The sequence below is a fragment of the Solanum verrucosum genome, unplaced genomic scaffold, assembly GCF_900185275.1.
Source record: "Solanum verrucosum unplaced genomic scaffold, falcon-dt-bn FXZP01000262.1, whole genome shotgun sequence".
Taxonomy (NCBI): Eukaryota; Viridiplantae; Streptophyta; class Magnoliopsida; order Solanales; family Solanaceae; genus Solanum; species Solanum verrucosum.
Window position 1 is genome coordinate 138,807 of NW_026020366.1, and position 14,223 is coordinate 153,029.

General features: G+C 38.1%; 1 protein-coding gene across 1 annotated transcript; it reads left to right on the forward strand.

Moving 5' to 3' along the window:
* The first annotated feature begins 547 nt into the window (after positions 1 to 547).
* LOC125837887 (transcription factor TGA2.2-like) lies at positions 548 to 9,945 on the forward strand. The gene is made up of 9 exons (XM_049516960.1): positions 548 to 1,011; positions 2,874 to 2,996; positions 4,693 to 4,755; positions 4,838 to 4,897; positions 5,417 to 5,494; positions 5,625 to 5,676; positions 6,910 to 7,181; positions 8,104 to 8,349; positions 9,523 to 9,945. Exons 2-9 carry the CDS (start codon positions 2,937 to 2,939, stop codon positions 9,667 to 9,669), a joined length of 978 nt encoding a protein of 325 aa, XP_049372917.1. The 5' UTR covers positions 548 to 1,011; positions 2,874 to 2,936; the 3' UTR covers positions 9,670 to 9,945.
* Positions 9,946 to 14,223: the final 4,278 nt, after the last annotated feature.

Below are 14,223 nucleotides of genomic sequence, written 5' to 3' on the forward strand. Positions count from 1 at the left end.
TGTAATATTTTTCTCTTTCAAGTATATATGATAAGTTGAATTGTTGTCCAATATGATACATTCTTCCTTTAATTTTCCATTTTAATAATTTCTTATGATACATTTAAATGGGGAACTTAAAATGATATATGTAAAAAAAAGGTAGGGCTGAGCTTTCTACACGTTAAAATTAGAAGATTTGTTCACTTTTTTCAGCCTTTTAAAATTTATTTATTATAAAATTTAATAGCTCAAGTTGATTTTCATTTGATTCTCCAAAATTATCAAATAGTAACACTACCCGGAAGCAAAATGATAAATTATAAAATTATTAATGTTTGTTACTATGTAATCTTGTATGTAAGATAATATAGTATTTTAGTTTTAATGATTAATAGGTTATTTTATAAATTTCGTGACATTAACTTGCGCGGGTAATTTTTCTAGTAATAATAACAATAAATTAACATTATTTTTTGATTTTTTAAAATTGAATAGGTTGCTCCTCCCATAATCAGTTGTCTCGGGTTTGAGTCCAGATGTGAAAAATTTCTTGATAGGGAGCATTTTCTCCAAATAGAGTCATACATGATACAAATTCGAAATAATTGAATTATAATGCGAATATCGGACACCGAAAAAAAAAATAGTAAGTAAAAGTGAGTAGAAGAGTAACCAATAGTTGAAACAAGCTTCTTGGAAATAAGAGATTTGACACATTGTGACCAAAAAGTCAAAATTGGCTGGTAAGAGAGAGAAGGAGAGCTGACAAGGTATAGGACGTCATCCCATTTTAGCAACTTTCACCTGCTTCCCATCTGGGTACTTCCGGCAGTGCTTGATTTACTGATTGTAAACTTCAGTTGATTTCTCACTGATTCACTGAAAAACCGAGGAACCCAGAAGGGCTAAAGAAATTGAAGGGGGGAAACCCCAACAAAAAATAACAAGATTTGATGATTCTGCTGTCTTATTTTAGCTTTCTGGCAAAGCTTGAGCCTTTTGCTATAGACCCTTTTCGTCTCTTGAACTGTAAGTGGCTTAGCTTTCTTTAATCTGCAGTTATTGTGTAACTTGCTACTGTATTGCTTACTGCGTTTCTTGAAGTTGGGTGTGGTTGTTTTGGTGTGGAGGGTTATAAAGTTTGGATTTTGAGGACTTTGTGAGTAAAGGGTTTACTTTTTTTTATTCTGTTGAGGATGGGGAGGGGTGAGGTGTGGATTAGGGAGGAGTTTTTTTTTGGATTTTACTAGATATTAGTTGTGAGCATGATTCTTGATTCTTAGAAATTTCAATTTTTGGGATTAGTAGTGTCTAGGATTTGAGAATTAGATGACAATTTTTGGGATTAGTAGTGTTCGGGCCAGTTAGCGTGCAGCTCGACTAATTCCACGGATACCTGCCACCTCCCACCACCAACATGTATTAGGTAATAAGCTCTGAAGATGTTCTTCAGCTTAAGAAAAATTACTTGATGGAAGATGCATCTATGGTGATGTCTATGATTGTATGTCTATTGCTGCTGAGGCTACGTATTTAGCCATTTTGTTGCTTTTGATAGTTCTGTCCTCAATAGAGAGTTGGAAGTAGTACATGGCTGCTATTTGTTGTTTTATCTTATATGAACAATTTTATCTGCTTCTTTAATGTTGCTTAAGTTTCAGTACTTTGTTTTCTAGTTGTTGAATTTGGTGCAAACTGAATAAACTTATTAATTGATTAAGTCTTGTAATGTGAGGTGCCAGAACAATGAATCTTTGAGTCTACAATTTACTTTTGTTTGCTTTGCAATGAAATATTTTAGTTTCTCTTAAAATCTTTACGAAGTCCAGTATGATTCAAGTCTCTTGCCAAGCACCTCCCCAACCTAGTCTAACCCCCTTCCCTTCTCCCCTCACTTCACTGGAAAAAAGGAGAGAAGTTTCCGGTTTGCAGCCAATATTTGAGGGGTTGACTTTCAAGCAACCAACAGATTCAGATATCGACACTAACAACTATTATTTGCTTCAAGAAGCTCACCAGGAGAATGTTAATTGATAAAGAATGTATGCAAACTAAAACTTAGCATTAGATAGTTGAGTGTGCATTTTCTTGCTAGATAAATACTTGGAGGCAATCTTTTCTTGAATTAGTAATTGATTTTATAGTTAACATAATTAGCTTATTGTGGAATGCCATATGGATTAATAGACTTGACTTTCCGGTATCCAGCTTAGCCAGGTTGTCAGCTTATTTTATGTTCCAAGAGATTATGACATTCCATCATGCAGGATGGCAGAAATTTACTCTGAGCCCAATTGTAAAGTCAAGAAATCAAATAACTAGGAAAGGTCTCTATTTGTTGAAAATGAGGTTTAATAAATATTAGTAGTAGGGTTTATATTGATTCAACAATTGTATTGCTTTTTAGTGAGTGAATTGAAATTACCAGTGTGCTTTGAATCAAACTGTTACAAATGTTTATTCAGTTCAATTGGAAAATATAAATTCAGTTTAATCTGGCTTTAGGTTGTTCAACTGCCTTGCATACCCCTATGAATGGGTGTGACATGGGTACAGGTTTCTTGAGGATCCTCCATATACTAAAAATTAGCTAAAAAATCCACACCCTTGCCGGATACTTACAAGTGACACCCGTAATAAATATGTACCTTTTCCAATTGGTACCTGTGAATGAATCATGCCTGCAGTTCTCAAGTATTGTAGTTCACACTTTGGCTATACTGTTGTGACATTGAGGGAGATGATAGAATATTCATGTGTTCATCACCTTGGAGAGTTGGCTGAAAACAAGGCTTTTGTGCTTTGATATTGTTACCCAAATATCTTTTACCAACTTGATGTCTGCAAGTCGATATTTATTGACATCTGCTTCTGCCTTGGTGGATTTACAGAAGATACTACATCTGATTTGTGTTCCAATTTCAATTGATTACCCACAAAGTTGGCTATAGTCCATGATGGCTGATATCAGTCCTAGTACATCAACAGATGCCGATACTGAAGATAAGAACAGGGTAAGTCAGTTACCTCTCAAATTCATATCTAGTCATTATTTGATTTTATATTTTGAACTATGTCTAGTCTTGACTTCAATAAGTCCAAATTTTGATTGATTATGACGACTTTGTAATTTGAATTTGGTTCTCCTTTAAAACCTGGTTTGCAATTAGACCTTTTTCATTTTCCTATATCAAGGAGAACATAAACATGTTTATGCTCTTTTACTCTGTAATAAGTAAAAGAGAGACATGCCTGTAACGTGGAAAGAGAGAAGAAGGCACAAGGTGTGGAATGTTACTACTTACTCCTCTAGCTCCAATGTGGGTCATTTGGAAAGAGAGAAATAAAATAGGAGAGCTTTTGAAGGGGTGAGATGAGCTTTGCACAATTGAGTAGTCTCCGATCCTTTATTTTCTTTTGGTGCACCCATGCATTTCCTCTTTGTATAGTGTATTGTGTGTCCTTTCGAGATAACTATTTTTGTTGGTCTCTCCTCTTTGGTGTATCTCTTGTATACGGCCAAGTTGGCCTTGTTATTATCAACGAAAACCTTACTTGATCAAAAAACAAAAAAATAAGAGAGACATGTCTTATTTTTTTGAGATAACTATTTTTGTTGGTCTCTCCTCTTTGGTGTATCTCTTGTATACGGCCAAGTTGGCCTTGTTATTATCAACGAAAACCTTACTTGATCAAAAAACAAAAAAATAAGAGAGACATGTCTGTAGCACATTTAAAATGAAACTGGCATTGACATATAATCTATGTATGTTTTTAGTAATAAATGAAAAATCAACCAACTCCTTGCGATACTATCCCAGCAAAAGTTTCTTATCTATTTCTGCTTCTACATACTGGGTGGAGCCAATAGTTAAGGATGAAAGTAGGCTAATGATGGGTCAATGGAGGAAAGACATGGAACCTTATGCATCCATTATCTATTCAACCAAACTAAGGGTTCATGATGATCCTTCTGCATTGTTATTGAATGTTGAACTTGACCATGCAGTAAAAGATGATTGATGGAGTTATTGAAATAGAGGAATGAACGTTGAGGGTGGAAAGTGTGGGGGGGAGGGAAGGACGAAGAGTCTTATTTAATAGAAGAGGGACAACGATGTGATATATGTACCAATAATAAAAGAATAAAGAGAGGACATCAATTCAAAAGAATATACAACATACTCAGTGTAGTCCAAGTGTGGTGCAGGGAGGGTGGTGTGTACTGTGTACGCAGACCTTACTTTTACCTTGTGAAGGTAGAGAGGTTGTTTCTGATAGACCCTCAGCTCATGTAAAGCGTTACAAAACATGGTTTTCACGTTAGGTAGGTACACTAGTAAGGGGTATTAAGAACGAACACCTTACTGTCTAGGCTTTTCTGACTAAGCTACATTATGTGTGTTGTTTATATACGTGGGTAGAACATCTTGAAACTGTTCTTCCTGCTTGATAAGCAGCATCTGTTACCAAACATCTCAAGAAAAAAGAAAAAAACACAACTTTAATCTAATACTAAGACATTGTTTTGATCGATTTACCTAATTCCTAGATATTGGATAAGAACAAGAAATAGAAAACATTCCTGATTAAAGAAGACCATTAGCTAATTCATCCAGATTTTCCTGAATCCTATTGTGTAGCTTTTATCCTTGAAACTAATCTGTATTAAAAGTTAATGAAAGTGATATTTGATCTCTGTTGGTGCAGTTCCTAAATCAACAACTGTGTGCCGTAGCTTCTGATGGAAGTGACAGACCGAAAGATCAAAAGGTATCACATTTATCATCACATATCGAATGATGGAATATGAGGAAAAGAAATGTTTATATGATATTGAGCTGATTTTGCGCAGACACTCCGTAGACTTGCTCAAAATCGTGAAGCTGCTCGAAAAAGCCGTCTAAGGAAAAAGGTGAGTCCTCTTTCTATGGCACTATTTGCAGTTTCATGTGATATACACTCTATTCATTTTACTTGAGATTAATATGGAAATGTAATTAACAGTCCTTACGTTAGTGGTCATCCAAAATCTGCCTGACTAGATCTTTCCATTTAAATTTTATCTGGTGGGTCTCGAAGTACAGTATCATAATACTAATCAAGATGAAAAAAGAAGGTTTAATGTTGGAATGTATTAGTTCAGAATCTAGTCGACCCTAAATAAATGAAGGATTTGATCTGTGTATTGTAACTTTTGTCATATTGCCCTCGCGATAGATGCTTGTAACAGTCAATTTAAAAGCCGAAAATTCTGATTCAGCAGTTTCTCCCTCTACAAGTGTCACATAATGAGCTAAAGTGTCACACTTTCAATGTGTATCGAACTTCATAGATGGGTGAAAATACTATATATATATCGGTATCAATACTACATCAATGTGCACCGATTATAATGACATTATATCCCTATATTGTTTTCTTGTTGGTCTAGGCATATGTTCAACAGTTGGAGAGCAGCAGGATGAAGCTGACACAACTAGAACAGGAGCTTCAACGAGCTCGGCAACAGGTTTGTTCAGTAAATCCTGTGTCCTTATCTGTTTCTTTCTTTGATCACCTAAATATCTAGCAGTTCTGTAGATATTAGCTGATAATCTGTCTGATCAGTTTTTTGAGACAATGTTTTTCTTTCCCCAAAGGGAATATTTATTTCAGGTTCAGGAGATCAATCGCAGTCGATGAGTGGAAATGGTATGCTCATCTTCTGCATTCAGACTTTTATCATTACAAGTTTTTCACTTCTTTAATATTGGATAATCTAGTATGACTGATTCTTCAAAAATATGAACAAAACATTATGGCTGAGTAACGATGTGCTATCACCAAGTACAAGTAGATTAATGGTGGAATTGGTGAACCTTGTTAATGATTGTATATTCACTTTCTGTTCTATATCCTTTCTGATGTGTTATTATATACTCTATAGATTTGCATCTTAATGGTGGGCTTCCTTACTTCTTTTTTTCGTTGTTTGATTCCATTGTTTTATTTTACCACTTGATGCTGTAATTGAAATTTAATCTATCGATAAAAGTACTAAAGACTTTCAGATTCATTAGTGGTCTTCATTTATCGTAATTGTTGAAGCTATATATGCCCATAGGTTTCATCATGCCAAGGAAGTTATTGCCTGAAGGCATTGGACATGTACACATTTCATTAAAAAGAAAGGGGAAGTTTTAACTTTGATAAATAATGGAGAAGAATCTGAACGGAACAGGGGAAGAAGTTTAGTTTGGAGGTTATTGCATTCTTTTTCTTTTACCTTTTCTGGATAACTCAAATGCATTCATTAATACTTACCAAGATGGTGCAGGAAGTATGTACAGATAGGTGTCTGCTTTACACATTCATCTATCAAGATAGTCCATTTGTCTGTTCAAAAATGAATGCTCTTCTTGCACTAGAATTACAAGAAAAACAATAACTTCTATATTATTTTTATCATTCTCAACTATAATGGAACAGTCTCCTACTTCTTTCGATCCAAAGAATCCAGAAAAGGCACAAAAGTGTAGTTCTTCAATCTGCACTTCAGCTCGACTGTATTAACTCATATGCTCCTGGGACACTCATGAGATGCTAACCAAGGAGCATTATAAGGCTCCATAGCTGTGATGTGAAACTAAATCCACTAAGAGGCGATTTATATCCTCTCCATGCCTCTTGCTTAGGATGCACCACCCTGTAGCAATTTCCCTCCTCCTTGGTTGTATGTTTTCATGGAGGAGAAGCTTAAACCATGAAAGAAGCTTTTAGATTAGTCATCAACAATTGTTCTGTGGGGTAGTGAATCATCAGCTTTTTGGTGGTCTTTATTCCTTTATATAACATGGAATGCCCTTGAATTCAGAATAATTGATTTTGTAAAGCTTGAATATAAAATTCCAGTAAAGTAAGTAATACAACTTCTGGTCCTTCTAGGAGCTTTGGCATTTGATGTAGAATATGCCCGATGGTTGGAAGAGCAGAACCGACGAATTAATGAGTTAAGGGGAGCTGTTAATTCTCATGCTGGTGATGCTGAACTTCGCATAATAGTCGATGGAATCTTGGCACACTATGATGACATATTCAGGATAAAGGGGGATGCGGCAAAGGCTGACGTTTTTCACATATTGTCGGGCATGTGGAAAACTCCTGCAGAAAGATGCTTCTTGTGGCTTGGTGGATTCCGTTCATCTGAACTCCTCAAGGTGAGAGCCTTTGTCTTCCCACAAGTGAATGTGCAGCTCAGTGAATAGCTTTCTCCACCCTTCCTTTGGCTCAAAATATAACCAAGATAATATAAAAAAATAAAAGCTCATATACTTGTGAATGGTGGTTCTTTTTTCATTTTAGCATTGAAAGGAACTGTAGAGAACAAATATCAATTTCTGACCCAAGTTCTCTTTTTCGTTCTTTAAAGATAATTTCAACCTAATTTACTGCTGCATCTTGATAAACTACCTGTGTATACTTCTCTGGCTAGAAGCTCTCAGTTAGGATGCTCTTTTGAGGTGCACTACTCTGATTTCAGTATGCTCCACCTCCCATCTGCTGTCCCCATGGTAGTGATTCTGTGCAGAGATTATCTCTGTTGTCCTTATGGTCTCGCTTTAGTTACTCTCCCTCTATTCTTACCTTCTTCCATTCTGGTTTGTCTAATGATGTTCAGCATCTAAAACCTCCTACTGATTCTCTCTCTCTCTTTTTATATGGAAGTCTTTTGGCATATTTCTTCACTATGAAACATAGAGTGAGCTTCTGACCTTAGTTATGGCCACCTTCTTGATGAATGACATCTGATTACTTCTCTAGTGGGAAGTTCTTCTTTTGGTATGCAATGCTCTTATTTCAACTTGCTTGCAACTCCTATTTATCGTCTTTGTATTGCTGTTCTTGTCAGTAAAATAAACAGCTCCTAATATTTCCATTTCTCCGATGGTCTTGCTTTAGTCAGACCTCTCCATCCACCCCTATCTTCCCCTTTACAAAACTAGGTACATTCTAATATCCATTGGACATTTCCTTACTTTCTTTTTTCTCTTATTCTTTTCAAGGGTTAAAGGTGATGAGAAGAGATTATTGACTAAATTTTTCCTGCAAGTTCTTAAATTTCTTGCCACTTGATTGCAGCTACTCATTAATCAGTTAGAGCCTTTAACCGAACAACAATTATTGGCGATCAACAACTTACAACAGTCATCCCAACAGGCCGAGGATGCTTTATCTCAGGGAATGGAGGCATTGCAGCAGTCTTTGGCTGAGACTCTCGCAGGGTCTCTTGGACCTTCAGGTTCCTCTGGGAATGTTGCAAATTATATGGGTCAAATGGCCATGGCAATGGGGAAGCTTGGAACTCTTGAGGGCTTCATACGGCAGGTGCTTAATCCTTCACATCTGTGTCTATTCCTGTGAAATTATATGCTTGCTTTGTCTGAAATGCTTCCTAAAGGCCTGCAGATTCATCATTGACATGTCAAACTTGTGCATCTTTCTGTTGGTTACCCTTTTCCCTAGTTGTCTCCTTAAAAAAGAAAATGAGAGATGCATTCGGAGAAGGAAAAGGGAGAAGTAATAAATTCCAAGTCTCTTTGTTAGATTCTCATATTCCAATTTAATCCAAACAAACTTGTTTACTGCGCCATATTGTTATTATCATCAATACCTTCTGAAGTACAAGCGATGAGGGGCCTGGGGAGGGAAAGGGAAGGAAAACCAAAGTCCAAAGTTCCTGCTTAGAATTGAACTCTTGCTTACTCTAGGTCAAGTGAAGCTAGGAACCGCTCTACTGCACAAGATAACATCTTTGAACTACTTTAGGCCCCAGCCGAACAAAAAGTGTCCATTTTACCTCACAGTTCTCCTAGCCAACTGATGGCATATCCTCCTGTCTACCAGAATAATCAGCTACCTGCAGTTGCATATTTGCTGCTGAATGCTGGCTGACAACATTTTAAGTTTTACCACTCCTCATAGTGGCTCTGTGACAGTGAATCTAATTTTTTTAGTCATTTGAAAGTTTGAGAGAGCCTTGAGCAGAGGAGAACCTATAAGGTGCTTATTCCCTTGTTAATTTAAGAGTAGTACATACTCCTGCTGTGAAATATTTGGTTGATTCTGACGTCCTTAGATCTGGGATTTGGCGTTAATAGTTGCATATAAGATCTAGCTTGGGGATTCTCTCTTCCAAGCCTTAGGTTTGTGTATTTGTTTCGCGGACGGATGGGGAGGAGGGGTTTTATGGGTCTCCTACTCATTGCTTTAAGGCTGACGCCTATTTTAGTGATGATAATTTACATAAATTTTCTTTGGAACATATTGGGAATCAGTAGCAAATTCATCCATGGATTCACAGGTTCTATAGAATCCATGCTTCAGGGTCGTACCATACACGTGTGAGCAAGTGAGATATACATTTCGGAACTCACTTTCTCAAATCACAATCCGCCACTGCTGGAAATGTGTAACTACATTTTGTACATGTTTGAAGTTTTTTTCGTCTTTTTTCCCCCACGTAAATAGGCTGACCTATAAATTAAAATGTCCTTTCAGGCTGATAACCTTCGGCAACAGACATTGCAGCAAATGCATCGCATATTGACAACTCGCCAATCAGCTCGTGCTCTTCTTGCTATCACCGATTATTTCTCTAGGCTTCGAGCACTGAGCTCTCTCTGGCTTGCTCGTCCCCGGGAATAATATCCGCTTTCTTCTAATACACTGCTCTAAAAGACCCTTGGTGACATTTGTAAATGAGAAACCTCTTTGTTGGAAAGCTGAGCTGCTGAGGTTTAATGGATAAATATATTTATATAATGGTATTTGTAACATTGTTTCATATTTAACTAAGTGTGTGATCAATGAATTGTTGTTGTATTTTAGTATATCTAATGGTTCCAGTTAGGTTAATGGAAATGAACATTCACTTATAATACCTTCAATTTTTGCATTGTTATTTAGCTATTGATTTTTTTTCATAGTATCGTTTGAGATTGAGGCGTAGTCGTTGTTATAAACTCTCTATCTATAGATATACTGCCTTTTTTTTTTGTCCCTTGGTGTGTATCATAATTGTATCGTATACATACCTCTAGTTTTGTATCGCGTATACAGAGATATTTAATTCACAACGTTGTATACATTGAAGATATACGATAGTTGAATTATGTTGTTGTATACTATTAGGTAGTAGTAGTAGTATACAATTTAAAGTAATTAGGTTTTAATTGCATTGGTATTAGTCCATTATAAATTCCCTTACATTATATATTAATGGGTGATATATCCTCTCTTCTTTTTGGGTATTCCAATTCCGTCCAACTAATAACAATATATCTAGTGTAACTTTAGAAATAGAATTTGAAAAAGTGATTGCTTACACAATTTTATCTTTACTGTTAGAGAGCATTTTTTTGAGAATGGAACAAATTTGACTTTTTGTCCAAACCATTAACAAGCATATGAAGAAATCAAATTAAAGTGTAACTAATTAAGTTACATATTATCTTTTGGGAAAAATGTTTGAAATATATCCGAACTTTAACCGAAATTGTTGTAACAATTCCAAACTTTAGGCAGAATCTATTACCCCTGCACTATTTAATAATATATTTTAAAGGTATATATATGTGTCCACGTGGACATGTTACTATTTATAATGATCACTCTTTATAAATGAATATTTTATTACAGAGACTTCACGGTTGACACCCAATTTTGACTCCAGGGGAGTTCGAGAGGCATGGCGTACGGGGGGGGGGGGGGGGGGGGGGTTCAGGAGGCATGGCGTACTGGGTGAGGGGTGGGGGGTCCGGGAGGCATGGCGTACGGGGGTGGGGGTTTCGAGAGGCATGGTGCTTCGAGGGCTCGGAGGGGGGGGGGGGGCGTTTAAGGGGGAAGGGGGGCGGTCCTCGAAGCATGGCGCCTCGGGGGTCCGGAGAGAGGGTGGTCCTCAAGGGATGGCGCCTTTGGACTTTAGGGGGAGAGGGCGGTCCTCGAGGCATGACACCTCTAGGCCTTGGGGGATGGGAGGAGGTGGTCCTCGATGCATGACGCCTTGGGGGCCGAGGGGAAGTTAAGGTGGAGGCGGTCCTTGAGGCATGGCAACTCGGGGGCCTGAAGAGAGAGGGGGGCGGTCCTCGAGGCATGGCGCCTTGGGGACCTGAGGGGGGCGATCATCGAGGCATGGCGACTCGGGGACCTGAAGGGGGCGATCCTCGAAGCATGACGCCTCGGGGGCCTGGGGGGGTTAAGGAGGAGGGGGCTGTCCTTGAAGCATGGCACCTCGGGGGCCGGGGGTGGGGGGGTAAGGGTGAGGGGGTAGGTCCTCAAGGCATGAGGGTAAGGGGTAAAGGGTAGGTCCACGAGGAATGAGGGTAGGTCCTCGAGGCATAGGGGTAAGGGGGTGGGTGGCAGTCCTCGAGGCATGGGGGTAAGGGGGTGGGGGAGGTCCTCGAGGCATGGGGTAAGGGGGGCGGGGGTAATGAGGGGCGGTCCTCGAGCCATGGGGGTAAGGGGAGGGTTGTCCTTGAGGCATCAGGGTAAGGGGGAGGGGGGGGGGGGGGGTCCTTGAGGCATGGGGTAAGGAGGGGTTGTCCTCGAGGCATGAAGGTAAGAAGGGGTTGTCAATTTTTGTAATTTTGATAGTAGAGGGAAAATTATCGATCCCAGACCAGGCTCCGATCAAGGCTTATAAAAGCATCAACCTCATCCTGTCCTGGAGGCATAGGGGTAAGATGGGGTTGTCCTGGAGGCATGGGGTAAAGGGGGTGGGGGTCAGTCCTCGAGGCATTGGGGTAAAGGGGATGGGAGGGGGGCGGTCTTCGAGGCATGGGATAAAGGGGGGTGGGAGCGGTCCTCGAGGCATGGGGTAAGGGGCGGTCCTCGAGGCATGGGGTAATGGGGAGGTTGGGGGCTGTCCTCGAGGCATGATGGTAAGGAGGGGTGGGGGGTTGTCCTCGAGGCATGGGGGTAAGGGGGTGGGGGCGGTCTTTGAGGCATGGGGGTAAGGGGGTGGGGGGTGGTCTTCGAGGACTGGCGCCTCGGGGGCCGGGGTGGTAGGGGTGTGTAGGGGTCCTTCGAGGCATGGCGCCTTGGGGGCCGGGAGTAGGGTGGGGGTCCTTTGAGGAATTGCGCCTCGGGGGCTAGGGGGTAGGGTGGGGGTCCTTCGAGGCATGGCACCTCGGGGACCCGGGGGACTTGATGGCGGTGGGTCCTGCATTGGGCCGGGGGCCGGTAGAGGCGGGTAGGTCATGTGAGCTTTTGGAACTCTTCCTTTAACGGATTTCGCACATACACACATATTGATTACGAAGAATTCAATGAGAATACAGAAAGGTGCAACGGAAATTTTTTCAAAGGGTATGGCAACCGATAGTCATTTTTTGAATTTTCCTCCTCTTTTTCGCTTTCTGCAGTTTTGTGATTATGTATTTTCTATCTTTTACATATTCTCAGCCTTTTAAACTATTTTTTGATCGTTTAGAATCTATTTCGTTCATTTGCATTCTCGATTTAGTGTTAACATCGAGATGCAACACAAATATTGAGAATATGGAGCACCTTGATCTTTATTGAGAAAAAAGTAAGAAAAGGGGATAGCAGAAAAGAAACATCCAGCTAAAGTGATGTAGACTTTGTAGTTGTACATTAATTTTGTATTAACTAATATTGCAATATTTCTTTTGATGAAGTAATAGATTTTATAGAAAAGGGCATCAAAAAGATGCAATTAGACCAATATTGAACATCTATTACAGATTTTTTTATAGCTTTTAATTGGGTTGCAGCTCCTCTCATAGTGTGTATGCTCTTAGTTCAAAGCTTATATGAACCTTTGTTTGTTTGTTTGTGCTCGACTCACTAGTTAAGATACATACACAGATTTATCACTGCACACTAGATTTAATTCATCAAAGCACAAAAATTTATCACCCGAAAAATGAGAAGTCATAGGAGGGTCTGTCAACAAAGTAGCAAAACGATAAAGAAATGAAAAATGATAATGATCAAATTACATTATATTCTTGAATCAGATTTGGAGAAATTTCCTTAATTTGTGATGATGATCAAATGGGTGAATTTGTTGAAAACCTTCTTTGTGTTTGAAAAGTATGTCAAAAAAAGGAAGTCAGATTTGTTGCTTCGAAAAATTCACCGCTTTTCTTTATTTGTTTCTGAAGTGTTGGTTGAAAAACTTACCTAAACTATCATGTGTATGAGTTTCTTACATGAAATATCACCATCAATTCATGTAGAGAAGTAAACTTTTGATGGTTGACATGTGTTTTGACAAATAGTTGGTGATAGTTCATAGTTTAGAGATGAAACTTAAATACCGAATATTTAGACCATTGACTCTTTGTTTCTTATTTCTTGCACAATGATATATAAATAAATAAATAAAACACAGATTACTAATATTATTTACACATCAAAATAATGGGACAGTGATATATAATTTTATTGATGATATCAAATGATCTGTTAACAAGGCAAAGTTGCGGTAGTTTACTACTAAGATTGAGAGAAACATGAATATTGAGAATTACTAAATTGGAATTATTACCACAAAACATACGCAGTATCTCAATACCAATAAATTCAAATATATCCCAAAAACTACATAAAAGAATAGGTAAGGCTCATAGAAATTCATCTAAAAAAAGAATGAAAATCAAACAATGGTGATTTTGGACAATTAACTAGTGACAAATTGATCATTTTAATTCGAGAAATTGAGTTACAATTACAGAAAAAAGGAAAACACTTCATGTGTTCTTTATTAATGATATTGTCGTTAACATAAACAATATAAAGAAATACCAAGTCTACTTTAATTTCAAGACACCTTATATGCTTTGTCAAATATTCAAGTCAAATCTTTAGTAGAATACATTGAGGCATCATTGTGTTAAATATAATCGTTGTACTCGGTTGCAAAAAAAAAAAAACTTGTTTTCCTAGTACTAGTGATTTGAAACAAGACATGCTTATAAGCTCCATTGTCTGAGGTTAGAAAAATCCAAATGTGATAGTTAAATGTTTTTATAATTGGACATGATTATGCATTAAATTTGTAAGGACTTACTAGTAATTAATCTTTCATTAGTTTTACTCTACAATTACACCCTTAACATGAAATTCCACAAGTATTCTCTAAAAATCATTATCACCACAAAACATAAAATTCTTCATATAAACAATTTTTTTTTTTAAAAATAGGGTTCAATTTTTTTTGGTACAATCAATTGA

Bases quoted from the DNA above. Each gene is read 5' to 3' on its own strand.
- LOC125837887 (XM_049516960.1), top strand. From the start codon at position 2,937: ATGATGGCTGATATCAGTCCTAGTACATCAACAGATGCCGATACTGAA. The intron at 2,997-4,692 runs GTAAGTCAGTTA...CTGTTGGTGCAG, and splicing joins ATACTGAAGATAAGAACAGG to TTCCTAAATCAACAACTGTG. The intron at 8,350-9,522 runs GTGCTTAATCCT...ATGTCCTTTCAG, and splicing joins TTGAGGGCTTCATACGGCAG to GCTGATAACCTTCGGCAACA.